This window comes from Diachasma alloeum, unplaced genomic scaffold, assembly GCF_001412515.2.
Source record: "Diachasma alloeum isolate Michigan unplaced genomic scaffold, Dall2.0 Dall_scaffold_00179, whole genome shotgun sequence".
NCBI classification, from domain to species: Eukaryota; Metazoa; Arthropoda; class Insecta; order Hymenoptera; family Braconidae; genus Diachasma; species Diachasma alloeum.
Window position 1 is genome coordinate 4,566,034 of NW_021680345.1, and position 22,332 is coordinate 4,588,365.

General features: G+C 38.3%; 4 protein-coding genes across 9 annotated transcripts in view; 2 read left to right on the top strand and 2 right to left on the bottom strand.

The window, feature by feature from the left end:
- Window positions 1–43: 43 nt before the first annotated feature.
- LOC107043613 (U3 small nucleolar RNA-associated protein 18 homolog) lies at window positions 44–4,656 on the top strand. 2 transcript variants are annotated; one of them, XM_015265185.1, is made up of 5 exons: window positions 44–190; window positions 1,659–1,734; window positions 1,805–2,083; window positions 2,867–3,410; window positions 3,948–4,656. In XM_015265185.1, the coding sequence occupies exons 2-5, from the start codon at window positions 1,673–1,675 to the stop codon at window positions 4,578–4,580; spliced, it is 1,518 nt and encodes a 505-aa protein (XP_015120671.1). In that variant the 5' UTR covers window positions 44–190; window positions 1,659–1,672; the 3' UTR covers window positions 4,581–4,656. The 2 variants fall into 2 exon arrangements, with proteins under 2 accessions (XP_015120671.1, XP_015120662.1); XM_015265176.1 differs by lacking the exon at window positions 44–190 and having other exon boundaries at window positions 1,512–1,734.
- A 515-nt stretch (window positions 4,657–5,171) lies between these two features.
- LOC107043628 (deformed epidermal autoregulatory factor 1) lies at window positions 5,172–9,975 on the bottom strand. Of its 3 annotated transcripts, none has more exons than XM_015265211.2 (4): window positions 9,429–9,975; window positions 7,656–8,120; window positions 6,313–6,771; window positions 5,172–5,754 (listed from the first exon to the last, which is right to left on the bottom strand). In XM_015265211.2, the coding sequence occupies exons 1-4, from the start codon at window positions 9,678–9,680 to the stop codon at window positions 5,554–5,556; spliced, it is 1,377 nt and encodes a 458-aa protein (XP_015120697.1). In that variant the 5' UTR covers window positions 9,681–9,975; the 3' UTR covers window positions 5,172–5,553. The 3 variants fall into 3 exon arrangements, with proteins under 3 accessions (XP_015120697.1, XP_015120690.1, XP_015120682.1); XM_015265204.2 differs by having other exon boundaries at window positions 7,656–8,123; XM_015265196.2 differs by having other exon boundaries at window positions 7,656–8,147; window positions 9,429–9,973.
- A 424-nt stretch (window positions 9,976–10,399) lies between these two features.
- LOC107042479 lies at window positions 10,400–19,957 on the top strand. Its single transcript, XM_015263540.2, is given in 8 exon segments — window positions 10,400–11,033; window positions 11,135–11,484; window positions 12,516–12,869; window positions 13,235–13,364; window positions 14,885–15,567; window positions 16,503–16,515; window positions 17,770–18,272; window positions 19,097–19,957. Coding segments are annotated over 7 exon segments (2,274 nt in total). The 5' UTR covers window positions 10,400–11,033; window positions 11,135–11,172; the 3' UTR covers window positions 19,376–19,957.
- The window catches only part of LOC107042465 (UTP--glucose-1-phosphate uridylyltransferase), a 9,922-nt gene continuing 7,136 nt past the window's right edge, over window positions 19,547–22,332 (bottom strand). For all 3 annotated transcript variants that reach the window (XM_015263519.2, XM_015263529.2, XM_015263532.2), the window contains exon 3: window positions 19,547–22,106. In XM_015263519.2, coding sequence (XP_015119005.1) covers window positions 20,841–22,106 — 1,266 coding nt within the window. In that variant the 3' untranslated portion in view covers window positions 19,547–20,840. The remainder of the gene's footprint in view (window positions 22,107–22,332) is intronic.

The window sequence follows — 22,332 nt, forward strand, 5'->3', positions numbered from 1 at the left end:
CCCATACTGACGCCATTTTCCCTAGAACGTGTCCATCTGGGAATGTGTACAAACGACCCCCCTCTCTTTTTTTCTGGATTTTTTTTCGCTTTTTGAAGGCACGCAAAGGCACGTTTAGAGAATGGAGGAAGGAGACACGTGAAGTTTTGTTGATTTCGGTTGATGCTCATGATTTTGGGGGGATTGTGAGGTTTNTTTCACTTATTTCCAATCCCCAAACAAATGAACCCCCACATCCCCCGCCCTCGCCCCCCGCTAACCCAAATAAACTCACCTTGTTCGCCTGATCGTCCCCAGAATGAACCATTTTAACAGCCCTCCCGTACCTCGTGGTGATGCCATTGATACCAGAATCCATGTTTTTAGCAAGTTTGCCCGTGTCCCCTGGAACGGAGCCCCTCTGCACGGGTACGTCCGACTGATTATCCTGATCAGGCTCTCGCACAACAGATCGCGTCATCACTCCAGCTTCTTTCGATCATAATCCGAACTTGAAAATGCCTCGGTGTTAATTCGCTCGTTCGATCACTGATTCAACAACTGGAATTTTTCGGTTAGAGCTCAGGCGTATGCGACTCCACAGACGTTTCCCACTCCTGGGACTCGGATTTATTTCGGCTATTGCGGTGGGGAAATGGAGGGACGAGTTAATTTGATCGATATACTTCGCGGTCTGGAGGATTTTTCAGGGGCTCGGGGATACTTGAATCATTCAATTGTGAGGATTGAGGTGGAGATCGTCGGATTGCACAGCACAAGCTTCGGCCCCGGAGGTGGGAGAACGCGTTTCCCGCTATTTCAACTATTCATAACCTCAATAAAAGATGCGGCGACATGTTCCAGGGGTGCGCTAGGGACTTCAGGGGGGCAAAAGTCCCTGCAGGGGGTGGGTTCCGCACGGGGGAACAGTTGCATTCTAGTGTATTTCAAGTCTTGTAACTAGAGGTTGGCAATGGTTGCTAGAGATTTATCGGAGGGGGGATGTTTTAAAAAGTATTGATTATCGAATAATCGATACTTTCCAAAAACATTGATGTTATGTATCGATTTTGCTGAAAAAAACATCGATCATTAAAAAATCGATCTTTTTCTCATCACAGGAAAAATAATTTTTTTAATTTTAAAAATTTTGAAAAAAATTGAAAAAGCAATAGACGACTGGAGTTTTTACTTGTCATTTATAACGCATATACTGTAGAAAATAGTTACTGCTGAATGCGGATAAATTATTACTTTTTTTAATCTCAATCAGTCAATATTATTATTCGATAAAAAAATTAAAAATTTTGTTAGCTGGCTCAAAAACATCGATGTTTGAAAAAAAGAATCGATTAATCGGCCGTTGGGAACATCGAGTAAAAAACATCGATGTTTGGACATGAAACCGATGTCTTCGATTAATCGACAAATATCGTCCATCCCTAGAATCCCTAGAGATTTACCATCTGTTCCACCGGTTCCACTGTCTCCCATACTGACGCCATTTTCCCTAGAACGTGTCCATCTGGGAATGTGTACAAACGACCCCCCTCTCTTTTTTTCTGGATTTTTTTTCGCTTTTTGAAGGCACGCAAAGGCACGTTTAGAGAATGGAGGAAGGAGACACGTGAAGTTTTGTTGATTTCGGTTGATGCTCATGATTTTGGGGGGATTGTGAGGTTTTTGAGGGTTGATGATGTCGGGGCCGCCGGTCAAGAGGCAGAAGCTGCTGTATGATTCTGAAGAGGAGGCCAGGTGAGGGGATATTTTTTTTAATGAGGTTTTGGGGGTTCGATATGAGGTTTTGACTGGGGGACTTTTGCAGGTTAGAGAGGGTTGTCTTTGGAGATGGGCAGGATGTCATTGAGAAGCTGCTGGGGGAGGATGAGCAGCGGTGGGATGTTGGTGAGGTCGGCGATGAGGAGTCTGAGGGAGAAAAGTTGGGGGAGCTGTCTGGGGAGGAATCGGAGAGGTCTGGAGGGGAATCAGGGACATCTGGAGATGAATCTGATGGAGATGTTGCAGAGGGTTCTGGGGCTGAATCTGATGGCGGAGCGGAGGAGAGTGGGGCTGCCTGGGTGGATCCTGATGACAAGACTTACACGTAATTATTAACATTTCTTTTCTATTAGAGAATTTTTTTTGTGAAAGGATGAGTTTTTTTTATATTCAACAAAACTTGTTTATCTGAAATTCAATTCAATTCTAGAGATATTGAGATTTTTCCAACAATGTTTTGTTTATAAACAACTAGATTGATAATTGAAATGAAATAAAACCAGGAAAATTACGGAATTGAGTGAAGCAAAACTCTTTATTTCAGATTTTTATATTTATTTAACAATAGATACAATTTTTTATGTGAAATTAAGAAACTTATACATTCATTCCAATACTATTATCAAAATTAACATATGAATTTGTACGACGAAAGTGTCTCCCCACTGTTATTGTGATAAGTTCCTAAATTATTCAATAGGGGAAGGTAGGGTAAAATGGACCTTTAAGACTTTTTAAAAATTATTCATAACTCAGAAACAAATGTATCAATAGAGCTCAGTTTAGGCTCATCACAAAGGGAAAGAATTGTTCTTTGTATTGAAAAAAAAAAAGATTAAATTTCATCAACATTTCAACCCGTCACTAATTTAAAAAAAAACGTAAAAGTGTCCATTTTACCCCGACTTCCCCTAAATGTATTATTTTTCTTTATTTCAATGGAATTCCGAATTATCCGAAATGATTGATTCATTCACTCAAAATAAAGCCTTTAAAAATAAATAAATAAATGTGATCCATAAAATTAATTCAATAAAAAGAATTCTATGATTAAATTAATTTGGTGAGTCGAATAAATAAATCAAATCACTTCTGTGCATCATTTCAGATTGAACGACGTTACGAATCCCCGATTGCACGTGAAGCACCGCCCTGAGACGCATCTGAAAGAATATCTTCAGAATAAATTCACGAAACTAGTTGGCACTCCAAAATGGGCGGAGATAAAGACCCACGAGGAGGAGGACTCGGACTCCGAACACGAAATACTGAAACACAGTAATCATTTGGCTCCGGTGAAGACGAAGAAGTTGGCGAAGGGGCTGATTGAGATCAAAGCACTGAGGAATATCAACAACGAGACGCAGAATGAGGGCCCCTTCGTCACAAACTTGAGGTTTCATCCGACGTCGACTGTCGCCTTCGCCACTGGCCTGTCTGGGGTTGTCTCCTTATTCCAAATTGATGGGAAGGAGAACAAGAAGCTGCAGAGCATCAAGTTCGATAAATTCCCGGTGAATTGCGCCAGGTTTTTGAAGGATGGAACTGAGATTATCCTGGGTACTAGGTACAGGAACTACTGCCAGATTTACGATCTGATGAGTGGGAAGACGTACAAGGCACAGCTGCCACATAATGTGACTAATGCCAAGGTATTTAAATAACTAAATAAAAAATTGGAAAAATAAATTGATAAATTAATTTATTAATTAACGAAAGAAAACTGAAATAAATACCTAAATTGCTTTAAATACCTTAAATTTATTTAATTAATTAATTGAATCACTTTATTCCTTAAATTTATTTACACCTCAAATAAATTTAAGGTATAAGTGAATAAATTATTGTTGGGAAGCACACATTCATTGCAATAGGGTAATTGTTAGGGTTTTCGGATTAAAAAATATTGAATTAATCAATAAAATTGAATCACATGGATTGAGAGATTTTAAATCATCAAATTTGTCACTGAAACATCATTTTAATTCTATTTTGGAAAAAATAGCTAGCCAAATTTTTTTTTGTCAATCACTTCAAGATTACGAACGAATAATTGACGTGTTCAATAAATTGACTTTTCTGGTTACACAGATTTAATTATCGAATTCTTATTTTTGAGTTTCACTCAACCATATTCTGACTAAAAAATGTTCCACCAAAGAATAAAATTAAAAAATCCTTTTTTCCAGAATTTTGAAGTCTCTCCAGACGGAAAACTAATTGCAGTAGCCGGAAGAACCGGAGAGATTCACCTGCTCAATGGTCTCACCAAGGAATCAATAACAACAGTGAGAATGAACAAGAAATGTTGCACGATGGCCTTCACCCCAGACAGTAAAAACCTCATAACCCACGGTGAGAGTGAAGAAATCTACATCTGGGACGTGAACACCAGGAGATGCACCCATCGAGCAGTGGACGACGGTTGTCTCGCCTCAGGTGCAGTTGCAGTTTCCCCCAGTGGGCAGTTCCTGGCGACTGGCAGTAAACAGGGGGTCGTCAACATCTACGACACGAAGACAGTCATGGGGAGCAGGTTCCCACAGCCCCTGAAGATCGTCCTGAACCTGGTGACCCCCATTACATCCCTGAAGTTCAATCCAACGTCTGAAATCCTGGCTATGGCCTCTCAGTTCAAGGAGAATGCCTTCAGGATGATCCATCTACCTTCGTTGCACGTCTTCTCGAATTTTCCTACCTTTCAGACGGTTATGCATAATCCTCTGGACATTGATTTCTCACCTAACAGTGGATATCTGGGCATTTCGAATAATAAGAATAATGCTTATTTGTACAGACTCAAACATTTTGGGAATTATTGAAGGGAACGAAATATTGTTATTCAATTTTTTATGGTGAGTCGATTAACTCTGTTGTAATAAATATTTTTCACTATTATCTGATGGTTTTTAATGTTATTCACTTTGGAGAGGTGGAGATCGACATTGACGTGAACATGTGCATGAATTGATGCACTAATTGACGATGAAAAATGAAAAATTGTGAAATAATGAAAGAGTAATTGGTTAGAAGGAAAATTGAGATTTTACAAAGTTGGATTTTTTAGTTTCCAATTCATCACTTTCTCATTATCCCATCGACTATGCGACGTTTTCAAGTTCCTCAAGGTATTTACATTTTCATGAAAGCACTCATGAAATAGATAATGTTATGTCAACGGCGATAAACTTCAAAGAATTTAAAAGTGAATTAGAATGATTCGTTTTTTCAATTTTGAAAATGTTTTCGACAGTATTATCTGCAGGTATCCCTTCACCCTTAGTCGACGGACACTTATGCCCTGCGGGGAGAAATTTGAAAATTAACAAATTTTCATTGTATAAAATATTACTCCATCTGGACAAAAGGAAAACGAATGCGCGAAAGTCGTAATTTAAAATCAAATCAGTGAATAAATTTTTCCCGATAAATTATTGAATTTTTTTTATTTCCCAATTCATCACTCTCATGATCTCATCGACCACGCGACATTTTTAAGTTCCTCAAGGTATTTACATAACTACCTCAACCTTAATTCGACATGAAAAAATTATGTGCTAAAAATGTTCTCAGACTCATCTAGATCTACATAATAATGAAAGAATTGTATTTCGGCTTCGTCGCAATATTCTCGTATCCGTCATAGAAATGATATTTATATACAGTGTTTTTCTCCTTTAGCTTAATCGAAGAATTTCGTCTAATTATGCTCGAAGGATTAATCTATGCATCATCATTAGTTTGAACATGAAGTTGAGTGGAGTCTCCACTCGGATCATCGATCAGAATCATCAACTATTGGTCATCACCGCCACGTGCCAGTGATCCAGTGTCAGCGCTGCTACTCTCCACGATCAGCATTACTGTTTCAGCAGCACCGCGAACACATTCCACTTGATGGCTTCCCCAGTCCTTTCTCTGGCAAAATGTTGAGCAATAGGGGGTACGCCTGCACAGGGAACACTCGGCGTATGCCTCACGATTGCAATTGGCGCACTGGAAAAAAGAAAAAATTAAACTCACTCCATTACCCGTAAAATAGTTTCATAGATAAACCTAGCGAATTCGATAGATTTCCTATTGAACTTTTATTGAAAATTCTATTAGTTTTCAGCCGATTCTAGTGAAGAATTCCATAGCTTTACTGTAGCGAATATTTTATAGAAGAAATTAGTAGAATTTTATCCTTGAAATTTTTTTATTGAGTGATTTTCTTGAGAAATTCCTCGACATCAATTTTTTCCATTTTTTCTTGACTCCATTTTTCTCTTTATTATTATTATTATTATTATGTTGAAAGAACATGCTGATTTTTATCAAAACAATCAAATTGAAATGAATAAAAAAAACAATCTAACAAAAAAATTTCCAATTTTTTAAATTTGAAAAATTAAATTCTATTAATTTTTTATATAGAATATTTTCTATTAAATATATTTGTTGAAAAATGTAAATGTAATAGAATTTTCCCTGTGAATATTCAAAAATTAATAATGCAAAAAATATTATTCAGTTGAACAAAAAGGAAAAACTTTGAAAAAAATGTTTGACTACCTTTTTATTATGAGAGTTGGGTGCTGGTTGCAGTCCAACAGTCTCAATGACATCTCCCCTTCCCCCTAACTGAGCCACAAGTGCCTGTTCCCTCCTCAGTTGTCTATTGGTCTCCTTGGCCTCCTCGACAGTTCTCTTGAACTCGTAAGCGAGCTTCAGCATCTTCGTGGACATGTCATCGAGCTTCTTGAAGACGTCATCGGTCTGTCCGTTCTCAGCGTGAACTGCTGATATCACTTGGTCAGGGTCTGCGGCATGATGCACCACGAGACCCTCTGCTGACACGTACTGCGGCCACACGTCCTTTGTTTCAACAGCTGCATCATTATCACTCTCGTCGTTGTTGCTACCGTCTCGGGAATTGTCACTCTTTACTTTTCGAGATGGGGTCTCACCGTCGGAGGCCTCTCGTGCTCTTCTCCGACGCTTGTAGGGGGTGAATAGACGAACTGGGCCTGTCTGCAGGTGTATGAGAAAATTTCATAGAAAAACCTAGGGCATTTGATAGAAAATTCTAGTGGATTTCCATCGAACTTTATGTTTGTTTTTGGCGTTGTTTTCAATGCGCAGATTAACTGCAGAATTTTTTAATAGGAAAGTTCAATGGAAAGTATTTTATAGAAAAATTTAATACAATTCGAAAAATCGAAATTCTTGCCCAAGAATTTTTGTAGAAGAAATCGTAATATTTGTATTTGACAATTCTACTGATAATTGTGAAACCTTACCGTAGTATTTTCAACTGATATTTGATAGAAAAAACTCAGCAGATTTTCATTTTTTAATAAAAATTCTTGGGCATAAATTTTCCATGTTTTTTCCGTTCTACTTTTACTTATTTTTCATAATAAAATTCAAGAAAAATAGAGAAAATCGCAACACAATAAGCTACATTAAAAAATCAACATCAATGGACTATTTTCTGTCAAAAAAACATTGAAGACACAAAAATTAAAAAAAATTATAATAGACCTCGAATAGAATTTTCGTAGAGTTCCAAATAAATAAAAACTAAATGACTAAAAAATTTTTTTTATCAAGATAAACTAATTACGTAAATTTCAAAATTTCAAAATTTCTCATTTTTTCCCCGGTATTACTCCCAAAAAAAATTCAAGTGTAAATTCAACTTAATTTTGAACCTCAGTTCTCCGTTTTTGGCTTCTTATTTCTTTTACCAAGGATTGAGAATTTCTTTTCCCGTAAAATGTTGGGACAATATAAACTCCTACATTTTTATCCCCAGGAAAAAATGGCCACGTTACAATTGTGTAACGATTTGACCCTACAATTGGCCTCAGCTGTTGGCTCTTTAATAGATAAAATAAAAAATGATGACCCACCGCACTGTCGTCATCGCAGCAGGCAGCACATGTGCAGGAAGTGGCATGTGGCTTGAGGATATTCTCGTCGATGAGTGTCTGCAGACTTCGGCCCCCGAACCTGATGCTCCTCTTCCAGTCCTTGCTGCTGGCCCTGCCACAGGCCGCCTCGAACTCACTCGGTGTGTACCAGTCATTCCCCAGTTTGATGCACCTCCCTCTGCCCCCCGACCCAAAGCGACTCTTGTGGAGCTCTGCATTCGTATTCTTGCACCTCACTGGGAGTACTGACATGTTAGCTGACTCTGACCAGCTGCAGATCGACTGGGAGTTGCCCGTGGTGACGTGAATCTGCTCGTTTTCCGTCTCCTCTGGGCTGTTCTGGATAACGATGTGAGTCGCCTTGAGCTCACCGTTCCAACGCAGTGGGTCTGTGTCTTTGTCGTGTCTCGGCTCGCAGATGAAGCCATTGTCCACGCACAGCATCTGCTTGAATTCACCAGACGTTGGGAGCTGCGAAGGTCAAGTAATTTATTCATTTGTATATGACAGAAACACGTTAACAACAATGAGAAATTATTTTTAAAAAAGGAATCCAGGATTTGTGGTGGGTTTTTTCTTGGGAATCCTGTTGGCACGTACGAAAAAATTTCGTAGAAAAATCTAGTGAATTCGTTAGAATTCTATTGGATTTCTTTCGAACTTTCTATTAGTGTTTGGCCGATTCTATTGAAGTGTTCGATTATTCTATTGAAATATTTTCTATAGGATTTTCTCGGTTTCCACGTTTTTTCCGCTGGATTTTCTTTTAAAAATCTCAAGAGGAAATTCCAAACAGAATTTCTAAATCACTTTTCTTATCTGACTAACTAATTAACGAATTGACTTTTTCTTATCGAATATCCGATAGAATCGGCGCAAAAAAAAAATAGAATTTTTCTGCAGAATTCCAATAGAAATCCTATAGAAAAGCCATAGAATTCCTACTACAGCAACAATTCAGTAGCGAAGTGGTAAAACGGTATAAGTGAATTTTGACTATTGATCAGTTTTCAATGAATATCTCCAAATCTAAGGGAGATAGCGAAATTGCTGTTATAACCTTTTTTGTAGAGCCGATTGAGTGCTACAACAAATGAAATTACAAAAATTTCGCTATCTCCCTTAGATTCGGAAATATTCCTCAAAAACTCAACTGGGAGATAAGTCGACTTAAACTTAAGTCGCTTTACCACTTCGCTACTGAATTAGGGGAGGGTGGGGTAAAATGGACACTTTAGACTTTTTTAAAATCATTTACAACTCAGAAACAAATTTATCAATTGAGCTCAGTTGAGGCTCGTCACAAAGGGAAAGAATTGTTCTTTGTATTGAAAAAAAATTAGTAAATTTCATCGACATTTCAACCACTCATTAACATTTTTTAAAAAGTCAAAAGTGTCCGTTTTACCCTAACCTCCCCTAAAGGCGTTTATTTAACATAAAATACAGTTGGACAATGTATAAATATGATGTTACAAGCTTAGAAAAAATTTAGTCGTAGTCTCAGCCCTTGGGCTCTTACTTGCAATTAACATGGCGATTGTATTCTATTCAGATAACACAGGGGTTACTTACAAAAGAGATAGATTATACAATAGAATTCCTATAGAATCCCAATAGAATTTTCTCGCGAATTCGCTAGGTTTTCTATTGAATTTTTCCATGCGTGCCCATTGCAGATGTTTAGAGGAATCACCTGGAGCCTCATCACCAGGACCGTCTTAAGTTCATGGACCTGATGATGCTACATACCTGGAGGCCATCGGAAGTGATGACGTTGAAGGTGGTGCCATTGCTGGAATTGGACACCCCGATGATGGAGCCAACAGGTAATGATACCGGTACACCCTGGACACTTGGCACTGTTGTAACATTAGTAGCAACAGCAACAGGATGGGCTTCGTGCTCAGTCGACAGACTGGACGCCTCCTCGGTCTCGCTCGTTAACGATTCGGACATGTCCGGTAGCACAGCGACACTTTCCGATGTTTGATTCTCTTCCATTTTCGGCTCACCCCCGTCCTCCGCGGAATCCTTTTTGCACACTAATGGCGTCACCCGAACAATCGACAATATGGATTGAGGGTTTAAGCATTCGTATGGGGCCTCGGTTTATCGTGGATTGTGGGGGAGGAATGGCGGATATTTATTCGTCACGAAAGCGGCCATAGCAATGCAGGACTGCAGTGCTGTACTACACGAATTGGGTGGAATACCAATGGGGAGAGTCTGGGGGAGAACGCTCCATTCGGAGGGCTTTTTTTCTCTTTCGGCCAGTGCTCCACCTTGGCGCAGGCCACTTTCTCGGTGAGCGCTGTTAGGACGCCATTTTGGGGGGACTGTCGACGCGGGAAATTTTGAATTTACTTGAGAAATTTTTTTTCGTGTCACGGGACCTGAGAAACCTCATTTTCGTGGCGCTGCGCACCACGAAATTGGCGTTTTGCAGGTCCCTCGACACGAAAATTAATTTTCATCACGCTGTGACGAAAAGTGAACTTTGTGGCACGCGGAGCGTGCCTAAAAGTCCAATTTCAGCCACATTGTGATGAAAACACACTTGAAAAGTTCACTTTTCGTCACAGCGTGATGAAATAGTATATTTCGTCATTGGGCCGAAAAAAACTTTTCTGGCGAAAATGAGGTTTGCAGCACGGGCCGAAGGCGAGGGATTTCTCTAGTGACCACAATGTCCCAACAAATAATTTCGTAACTATCCCGCCAAAACCGTTTCATGTTCCCCAGAGCCTCCGCAGATAAATCAGACTTCTACCTGTTCACAAGCAAAGACATTGCTCACACTCAAGAGTGGCAAACGTCCCCCAAAAAGCCGACCCCCGCCTGGCGTATTGATCATCCTCAATTTATGAATATCACAGTTTGACATTTACCAATAATCCCCCCCCCCTCGTTCCAACAACAGCCGAAAACAATCGTCAGTGTTACAATAAATCCAATCACACCAGATGCACAGTAACGAATGAATTATCATTGCATTTACGACGCAATAGGGCCACGTTCTATCGCTCTTCTTATGACGTCACTCTCCGCGAGTTACACAAGCGTCATCGGTCAGTCTACTTGATAAATTTAGCAAACAACTGAGAAAACAGCGAGGAGAAGTCCTTTTTCCTATTTTGTTGAGAATAGAATCATCAATTGTTGACTGTTATCTTCTCCAAACGCAATTGAGTCAACTTGACGAGTGAATTTTCGTTGAATTGCTGTCGTTTTCATTAGCCCAGTGAAACAGCGAAAGAAAACGAATTCATGTGAAAATAATTTGACATTTTTTCCTGTTTAATTTATGGAAAATATGTGAAAAATTGACGAGTTGCCTTCATCGAGGAGACAAAGGTATTGGAATTTGTGTTGTTTTTTTTAATTGTTCTTTTTGTTTTTGTTTTTGGGTGGATCATTGCGAAATGTTGCTGATTACATTGGGGACTTCTTTTCAGGTTTTGGAGTGCAATTGTTTGGACATCGAGGGGTAATAATGTCGATGCAACAATTCTGCCTTCGTTGGAACAATCATCAGCCGAATTTCATATCTGTTTTTTCAACTCTTCTGAGCAATGAGACACTAGTTGATGTGACACTTGCTGCTGAGGGGAGACACTTGCAGGCACACAAAGTCGTTTTGTCAGCTTGCAGCACGTACTTTCAGTCACTTTTCACGGTTAATCCCTGTCAGCATCCTATTGTTATACTGAAGGATGTGAAGTTCTCGGATCTCAAGATTATGGTGGATTTTATGTACTATGGGGAGGTCAATGTCTCTCAGGATCAGCTGCCATCTATTATTAAGGTAAATGTTGCAGTTGCATGGGACATATTCAATGTTATTTCGTGATAATGACGAATTATATTTGTTGAGAGGGAGGGGAATGAGATGGTTTCAATTTATTTCGTCGATTTTTTAAAACAATTTCTGGGATTTAACAGGTTTGAAGAAAAGTCGATAGGGAAACGTAGTTTTCTCTCAGGAATTCCAGAGGGGGTCCATTAGAATTAGATTAAAAATTATGCAACTCTATGGAGAAATTTTTTGAGTCGATTTCTGATAAAAACTTTGCTTCAGAGGAAGTGGGATAGTTTCATTTTATTTCGTGAGTTTCTTAAGACAATTTAACATGAAAAAAAGTAGGAAAACCTAGAATTATGTTGATAAAAAACTTGGAGTTAAATCTAAAATTACGCAACTCTGGAGCAATTTTCAAAGGGATGTTTTGATAAAAACGAGTTTAGGTTTTTCAGAAAAATTCGTGGGTATGAGTTGGCCAAATTTATTCTATTATTTGTGTTTGGCTTTTCAATGTAGAATCCAAGAATTTTCATGGAAAATATCACAATAATATGAGTTGTGTAGAAGAAATCCAATTTTATTTATTTTCTAATTATGATAAAGGGGAAATTGTTGGTTAATTTTCGAGTGGAGTTGTGCTACAACAAGAGAAGTCTTTCAGAATGATTCTATCCAAAATTAATACAATTTGATGTAAAAAAGTCAATGAATGTAATTTTTTAATTAAAATTCTAATGTTCATGTTCCATATTCACGAATTCTCGTAGAAATTATCTCAACAAAAGAAGTTGCATTGAAAAATCAACATCTATTGAATAAAATTAATCTTTCAAATTGAAATTACTAATTGAAATCGAAACTGAATTGAAAAAAAAAAGTGAAACTGAATTTTTTTTCTATCAAATATCTATTAGACAAAACTGAAATTCCTTTTCCCAGAAAAATTTTTAAATTAAGTTATTCCATCTCGTTCTACCCCATCCCAAATTGAATTAACAACTCATTTCCCGAACTCAACCATCTGTTTTCCTCAGACTGCCGAGAGTTTAAAGATCAAAGGTCTCGCCGAGATGCACACAGCGTCATTAACGAAGTGGCCAAGTGGTAGTTCAGAGCCGAGCGATGGAAACAGGGGTGAATCATGCTCACCTAGCCCATCACCAATGTCACCATCCTACAGGAGAAAGAGATTGAGGAAGACGTCGACTGGCTCGACGTCTGGATCTGGAGATAAGCAGGAGGAAGTCAGTGAAATAACTCTTGTTGCCACTAATATTGTCAAACCAGAGCCACTCATTATGACACAGGAGAGTGGTGAGAATTTAAGGCGCCCTATTAATACCAGCACTGAGTCGCAAGGGAGTATCGATGAGGATCAAATATCAATTGTAAGTCCACAGGAGTAATTGGTAAATTAAAAAATTGCACTCCTAAAACATTTTTAAACAGCAATTTTTTACTCCTGCATTTTCAAAATTTATGCTCCAGAATTTCTACAGAATAAATTTTAACAGAAGTCATTTTTAAATGACGACAGAATGATAAATTTTTAATTTTATGAATTATTCTGTAAACAATTTTAAAAATGAGTCTATTTCTTTTCTTGCATTATAATAAATAATGTTCAATTTTCTACAAAAATTAATATGGAGAGGATGAAACATGTAAAAAAATTGAAATCTATCGCCTTTTTCCACAGAAGTGGAGAATTAATAAATGAATTTAATAAAAAATCGCATCAATTATCTTTCAGATGAGCAACATGGAGAGTAGTTCAGCAACGACTCCGGCCCAAAGTGAGAGTTCAATGCAGGACGTGAGTCAGCAATCAGGTACAAACGTGCAGAGTTCATTATCATCAGGGCAGACATCAGCACATCAAGGTGAGCCCCGCAATAATATTTTATCTGATTTCTTTTATTCATTTTACGTAGAAAAACCGATAAAAAAATCAATGAATAATTCGTTGAAATTCAATGAACGTTAACATTCACCTCCGATTGGTTTCACCAGTAAATGCATTATTATCATGAAAATCCTGATCATTATTCCCCATTCTCAATGACAAATCTCCCGCGTTTCGTACCTCGTTTATCTTAAAGTCTGAAAACCCAGGAGTAAGTGACTCCAGTCGATTAGTCTCTCCCACCTGCATGCTAACGAATTAAGCTCAATTGTGTAATATATGCTGGCACAGATGCGTTCAAGTATGTTGCACAACGGAATCAACAGACGTTTGACATGAATATAGAGCGAATTCATAAAATAAATTCTATCCAAAAATTATGAAATAACTTATATCAGTGTTTCGATGGCACACAGATACATAGCACACCTGAATATCAAGTGTTCCTGAATCATAGAGTGTCTATGTGTGCTTTCACTTCAGCCACACGTATGAAAAAATTCAATTTAAAAATCTAACGTTTTCTCTGAGGAATTTTATTGGAGTTCTACGTTAATTCTGCTAAAAAAATTAGTATTTCTTACGCAGTTCTTTTGGTGAATATTTTCTGGTGGAGAAAAAACTACAGATCAAAATCTATTGATCTTTTTCAGTCAAATATCTACCAAAAAATGACTCGAAGTTGCATAATTTTCAATAGGATTGACGCAAAAAAAATATTCTATAGAATTTCGAGAGAACTCCAATAGAATTCTTATTTTATATAGTTCTATTAGGAATCAATTTGAAGAATCTGTTAGTGTTTGTTCCAATTCTGTTAAAAATGAAAACATTTATAGATGTTGATTTGTCAATAAGAATTAGTACGAATAAACAAATCAAGAATAAAAATACAGCAGAAAAAAGTTGAAAAATTTCTGCCCAAGAATTTCTAGAGGAAAATCAAAATCAATTGACTTCTCCAATAAAATTCCTCAAAAAAACGTTCAATTGTTCTCTTGAATTTCTTCATACACGCGAGCCAAACTAAAGTCACAAAATCCGCTTTGAAACAACAGCAAACTAGGGTGAACTGTCCAGTGTTCGAACGAATAAGAGTCGTCAAATACCAATGATCGAAAGACCAAGATACAATAATATAGAAAATTTTCAGCAGGTCTTATTGAATTTGAACATTATATTGGTTTTTAAAAAGGACAAAAGTCCCATTTCACTGCACTGAGCATTTATTCAACGATAAATACATAAATTAGTTCGATCACTGGACGTGTTCGAACACTGGTGCATTTACCCCACTAAAAACCAGTGCTTGAGTATGTATCTGTGCCATGCCATATTCTTATAATTTCCGCTTTGAGAGCCACCTAAAGACCAACAACAATTCCAATACTGATAAAATCCGAACGACGAAAACAGCCAGAGAAAAAAATGTCGAATTTTTATTTAATTAAAGATTAAAACCGAAGAAGAAAAAAAATGAATTGGTCTGTTCCACAGGATTGCAATGGACAATCATGGAGCACACGTATCCACGTTTCGCTCTATCCTCGTGTCAAACGAATCTGTCGATTCAAGCATCATCGGCATTCACAACCCCCGAAATAACGGCATCATCGAGCATCAATGATCAGTATCCTGGTACAAATACCCCAGGCTCGAGTTGTGCATTAACGAATTATACGAGTCCAACGCATGGAGGGCTTCAGCCATCGTCAGGTGGTCCATCGCCATCGGGACAGTGTACAAATACGTGTCAGAGTCCCTGCGCCAGTCCTCAGGCGACAGTCAAGAGAAAGAGATCGACAAATCCCCAGGCAGATGAGAATTTCATCAGGGCTTTGGATGCTGTTCGCTATGGGGGCATTGGTTTTTGCAAAGCTGCGAGAATGTTTGGGGTCAATAATCGAACCCTCTGGCTGGAGTACAAGAAGAGGGGCTATCCCAATAATCGGCCCAGTCTCAAGTCCAGGGTCAAGCAGGAGGCGCCCACTTCACCACCACCTGCACCAACATCACAGCCTGTTAACTCACAGAGCCCCACACCTATGGGACCTCCTACCACTCCTCATAGCACGCATAATACTCTCAATACTCACACTATGCTCACTGCACACAGCCCACACATGCTCAGCAGCTATGTGGACACCAGGCATAATGATTACTCGTTACCCAATACCAATATGCCCATTAATTTACATGGGGTTAATTATAACGCCATGTGAAATGATGCGTTATCCTATGTGTACAAATAGGGGGAGGTTTTTGGGGTCTGGGGGGAGAGTGAAACTGAGAATTTGTGAAATGATTTTGGTGAAAATGATTCATTAGAATTCTGTTCGAAAATCTCATTTTTTTGGGAAAATTCTGTTCAATTGTGCACATTTGCCGTTCGGTTTTCAATATTTTTTTTGTTGTAGGGAAATAATGCGGGTGTTGATTTTTTTATAAAAAATCCTTAAACATGATTTTTTCGAGTTTTTTTATTTTTCTACGTTAATTATTTTTCTGAGATATTTTGTCTCGAAATTCTGGGGCAGTTTTCATTTCTTGTTGTTCATTTTTTCTTATCACAAAATCCAAGAGAAATAAATTTTACAGAATTCATGCCCAAGAATTTTTCAGATATAAAATTCTGAAGGTTTCACTCTCACGTTCTTTCCTATAATTTCTTCTTGAATTGGTGGGAACACCAAGAATATTAATTTTCATTTGCGTGCTTTGAAAAATTTGGAAAATTCCTTTTTTTCCCATTTTTTCTTCTGTTCTTCCCCTCGACTCTCTTCAAAATTTGATTTCTATTCCTCCACTAAAGAAAAATTGTCATCAGTTTTCTTCCTTTCGTGCTTAAACATAGATCATAGGCTACATAGTAAGTGTAAAAAAATCGTCAAATTTTGTAAATAATTTTTCCTGGTGATTTATTTTAATGTCAGCTATATTTCACTATTCCACATGTTATACGTGTATTCTGGAGTCTTTCATACGGTATTCTATTGTTTACCATGTTATACTTTCGTACGTTGATATTTCGACTTTTTTTAAAAAAGAAAACGTGGATGGACGAGGCAACCGATCCTAACAATAAATAAAGAGAGAAAAATCGTTCCGCGCCTACTGTAAGTAGCAATGTTGAATTGGCATTGGATTTTTTAGAGGCCACAGGATCAATCAGTTGTCTCGAGGGAGTCGATCCGACCGGTCGAACGATACTCTATATAATAATTAAATACGATTATCCTAATGAACAAGTATTACACGAAAGAGGTATTAAACGAAAGAGACGTGAATAAATGATTTAGGAAATTTCGTTCATTTCATTTCTGTCACTATTGATGCCGATTATTGATCGGTAAATTTATCATTGAAAATGATTATTTGTTGATCAATGGCGTTCAATAATGCTGACAATAAATAATCGTGGTTAGTCGCACCTCTTTGGATTCAGTTGCGTAATTATTTATTAATTGTAATGGCAGTTTATATTTAATAAAAATTATGAAAATCATGGTTTAATCAATTTTATCACTCCATTGAAATATATCGATTTCCTCAACATTTATTTATTCATTTATTCATGAAAATTAATTATTTATGCTTCACGAGTAATTTTGATATTCAACTATTTCAGAAACAATTCAAATTTGAAGCAGTTTAGGAGATATCCTAACCACTAGACAATACCGAAATACAGTGCAGAAGAAAAATCGTGTGGAAAAAACGAAACTAGATATTTTCTAAAAAATTCTATTGGAGTTCAGTGAGAATTCTTGTGCATGAATTTTCTATTTTTTTTTTTTGGCAATGCATTATGACTATCAAATAAAAATACAGCAGGAGAAATTTGGAATATTTGTGCCCAAAAATTTCCACAGAAGAGAGTTGCATAATCTTCAATAAAATTGGCCCGAACATAGAGTTAATTAATTGAATCTTGATACAATCTCAATAGAATTCGTGTAGACTTTCAATAAAAATCCAATAGAATTCTCATTAAAAGCGCTGTCTTTACCGTATTTCCTCATGAAATGTTCAAATATATTTCGCTATTTGAAAACGTTTCCAAAAGAAAATTCTTTCGCCCTTTCTTTTGAATTTTTTCATCCGTGGTAAATCTCACTATAATTCGAGATGTCCACTTGTCTCCAATTTTCCCAAGTTTTGATCATTCTTTCTAGCATATCCCAAGCCGATCTGAAACCCTCCAAAAAGTTGTAAAAATGTATAAAAACTTCTCGATTGATTTGAGAGTTTATCTACGAGACGATCAATTCTAGAATTTTCTAGCATTTATCGTTTGAATGTCGATTTCAATGAAAAAAAATGCCAGTAAACACTCGTCCATAATAACTACTGCTAAATTATTCCAGCGTATCAAGGAAAAGTAGGAATAAAGAGGAGTAGATTGCTCCTGATGCGTCAGCAGCCAAGAGTGAAGAAGGACCTGGAGCCAGGACATCCCTCCCCCGACAGTGAGCCCGGCTCCCCCAGGATCGTCCAATCGCCCCATCCAGTCACGCCAATACTGAATCTTCCAACGCAGAATCTGCTGGAGACTGAGCCCAACACCTCCAACCAGAGTCTGTTGACCATGACGACGTGTACAAATCTCCTGACTGTTCCCCAGCCCTCGTACCTCGTGAAACAGCACTCTCATCCACTCCTGCCGAGCCAGCAGCAGGGGTCCTCGGGGAATTACAGTGGGTGGATGCAGAGACAGCACTCCAACCCGGAGTATCCTGGGAGGACGTCCAGTCCCAGCATGTCCATTGATCCTCTCCCGAGGATCAAGATCGAAGGGGGACCTGGGGACGGGAAGGACAATAGCTCGGCCAGTGGACTGAGGATCATTCCTGCTGAGTTGTTGAGGAGTTCCTCAACACCACAGGTTTTGTAGATTTTTTTTTGCATTTTAGAATTCAGTACGCTGAGAGAGAAAATTACTTTTGCCAAGTAAATTTGCTCGACAGAAGTAATTGCAAAATGCAAATGTTTATATACATTTACTAATGGCAAGTAAATTTCCTTGGCAGAAGTAATTCTTTTTTCTCAGTGTAGTGGAGCGATAAAACGATTTATGGCGAATTGGCTCTCGGCTGTTTTCGAGGCATATCCCCGAATTTAAGGGAGATAGCAAAGTTTTTATAATGACCTTTTTTGTGGGGGAAATTGAGAGCTGTAGAAAAGGTAATTACAAAAATTTCGATATCTGCCTTAGATTTCGAGATATTCATTGAAAACTGATCTATAGTCTACTATTGAATTCTCAACAAACGAAAATCATATCAAATATTTTAGAACACTTCTGAAATCAACGTGTGAATATCTCCACACGTCTCATGCGAATATTTTCTATAACAATTATTGAGGCTAAATTTCCTTAGTTTCTTTCTCTTGAATTTTATTGTGAGAATCCAATAAAAATAAAGTGAGGAAAAAATTAAAATTTATGTCCAAGGATTTCTGTAGATGCCGATTATTCAATATAATTCATTCTGTTGGGATTTATGCCCTAGAAATTCCCATAAAAAATCTCTATCAGAAAATGGCGTCATAAAATTGCATAATTTTCAATACAATTAGCAATTAACAATTAGCAAAACAACAGAATTATTCAATAGAATTTTATCAGAAATCTATAGAGTTTCTTAAACAATGCAGCAGATTTTCCTATTTCGTCAATTTCAACTAAAAATTTTCATCTTCCCGCAGATGGGGACGACATCCAGTTCTTCAGAGCCTCGAATCCGCGAGGGAACGAGTGACCAACGTCTCGGTCACTGCCCAGTCCAACGTCCTGGTCCAGCCCTCGGCTGCAACCACTGTTGGAACACCGTTGACGCACACGGTCGCACCCTGAGACGCAAAACAAAGTACCACTGTCCCGAGTGCCAGATAAATCTCTGCATTGTCCCCTGTTTTCAAGAATTTCACGAACGTCCACGTGACAATTCCACTGCTAAAACACTACCAAAAACTAGCTCAATCTAACGAAACTAGCTGCAATGCAAATAAATTTTCTCATCAATGATAAAACTGCATATCACTGTGGCTAGAATCAAAAAAATGTGAAGAATATTTTGAGGATAATACCTGTAAAAATGGGGAAAAGGAACTGAACATTTTTTTTCGCTTTTTTTATTTCAAACGATGAATCATAAATTTATTTTTCTCGTAAACTATCGGTAATTTTGGCTTTATTTATTCGTAAGTTATAAACTATATTTATTGACGTTCAATTTTTATACGAGTGGGAGGATGAATTTATAAGAGAGAGAGAGAGAGAGGTGACGAGAGCCGTCCGAATTTTTTCAATAAATGTTAGCAGCACGTCAATACGAATTTCTAGTGGTGTAATTCAATTAGATTTTTACTGTTGAGTATGACTTTAGTGTAGACTAGATGAAAAATATTATTTCAGATAACAAACATCAACATCTTTATCATAGAAAAGGAATCATAGAAAACCTGGTGTATTCGATAGAAAATTTTATTGGATTTCGATTGAATAATTCTGCAGCTCTATTGCGCTTTTTTTTTAAATCTCCAATAGAAACTAGTTGAGACATTTTCTATAAGAATTCCTCGACGTGAATGTTTAATATTTTTTGCATTCTATTCTTTCTCTTTTTATTTAAAAAAAAAATCGAAGACTTGAACAAATTGAATCGAGGAATTTCTATACGAAATCTTCATAGAATAAATTGTGTAGAAAAATAGAATTCTATTGATTTGTTCAATGGAATATTTTCCATTGAGCATTTGTATTGACCAAAAATGCGCAAATAACCTGCGGAATTTAGTAATAAAAATCCAATAGAATTTTGCACTGAGTTCACAAAGTTTTCCCATAAAATTTGTTCGCACGCGATTTAAAAGGAACGAAGAATGAGGATTAAAATTCGCTAAAGCCGTCACGATTAAAAAACTAGTAATATCAACTCTTAATCTAGTGGAGGATATCCTAGGGGACAATCCCTGCAATAAAATCTTGGTGCGTCGGTCCAACTAACGTCGGATATAACTGACTGGGATTAGTAAAGGTCACTAGGTTTTCCTGCTAAATTTGTCCTCAGGCGAAATCAACTCCGGACGAGTGATAATTCAAGAATGTGGTAATGAGCAATTCGGCCTCATCCTGATAACGAAGACTCATTAACGGAGATAATCATCGATGCTTCATTATTTCAACTAATGAGCCCTAACCGATCATTCCTGTATACGAAACTTGGGTAAACAATACGAGACATTCTCCCCTTCGACGAATAACGAAAAAATAACGAGTGAAATTGGTAATTACGTGACTCCTCCACTTTCCACTTTCCAAATTATAAAAATAAGTGCCCAATATTTTCCATCCAGCTTTCACACTTCCCAATTATGTTCAGTGAAAAATAATTGCACTCACATATTCTAAAAATTTCATCTAAAAACCCTAGAACAACGAATTTTCATCTCAATGATCCAAAATTCGAAGATTTCCGGAGACAATTTTATTGTCTAAAATCGTCCCCGAGGGTAAATCGATCCTGTCCCCATGATTGGCAATGATGATGACAGTTCCCCTGAGCGAGACATCCCTCCCAAAGGTGACATCCCCAGAGACAGTGAGATGATCGAGTTCACACAAATCCGGGATAGTGCTGAACCTCCTCAAGAACTCCTCGACCTTGGCGAAGTGATTGTCCCCAAGTTTGATGAGTGGAGTCCCCGGGAACATCCTCTGGGGGCTCATGATCAATGAGCCATGCCGAAGGACGTACAAATTGCTCTTGACGAGCATGAGATCCGAGGTCTTCTTGACAGGCAAGAACCTGCTGCGAGCGACATGAATGCCGATGGACCTCTCGAAGGACTTCATGGCAGCGCCAACAGCTGTCTCGAGCTGGATCACGTGAATTCCCGTGTCCGAGACCTTGGGATTGACGATTATCTCCAGGTCGAGGGATTTTTCATTGAGGACTCTCTCAATTGCACTGAGTTTCGCCCACAAATTATTCGTATTGAAGAACTTGAACTTCTTGATCGATTTGAACTCGTCCACGTGCTCCTTGGGGACTTGGGCGATCTCGAGGAGTCGGAGTTTGTCGTCGTACTGGATCAGCGTTCCACCCTTGACGTCGGCCCTCGTCTTGTCGGTGACCTCCATGACGAACTCGTGGGACTTGCTCTTGGGGTCCAGAAGGAGCTTCAGGATCTTGTTGTCCACAGTCGCCCCCAGATTATCTATGTTCGAGATGAAGCAGTACTCCCGGCCGTCCTTGAGGAACTCGTCGAGGAGTCCGCAGCGCTGGAAGCTCTCGTAGAAGTCCCCGTGACCTGGAGGATACCACGCCTCGAGCTCCTCGTCCACGTCGCAGCTCCTCGCCACTGGGAGCAGTGACTCCTTGTTTATTCGTGGGTGACAGCTCTGGTTGAAGGTCTTTATGGTCACGTCGAAGCCCTTGTACTTGCGTATTATCTTCTGGGTGTCGGCGTCGGTGTTGAAGGAGTTCATGAGGACAAGGGGCACGTTCACACCGTAGGCCTTGTTCAAGTGCTCGGTCTGCTGCACCGTCAGGTCCAGGAAGGTCAGGTCGTTTCGAACTACTATCGAGGACTTGGGTCCGTGGCAACCCATACTCGTGCCGAGACCTCCGTTCAACTTCACTACCACCAGCTTGTTCAGCATTTCACGGATCTCCTCGGTCGTGGGCTCCTTCAGGGAGCCGTAGTCTCGGATCTGGAGAGAATTTCATGTTGAAGAGTTGAGGATTTTTTTTTATTTCATGTCTTTCATGAATTTTATTGTATTTTGTTTTGTATTCATTATTTATGAAACAGTAATGAAATTAAAAATACAGTGCTTCCATTCGAAAGGAACAAAATTCAACGAAGAGAACAGAATGTTATTTTTATTTTTTAATCTAGCGAGAATTTCATGTTGAAAAATCGATGAATTTTTTTTA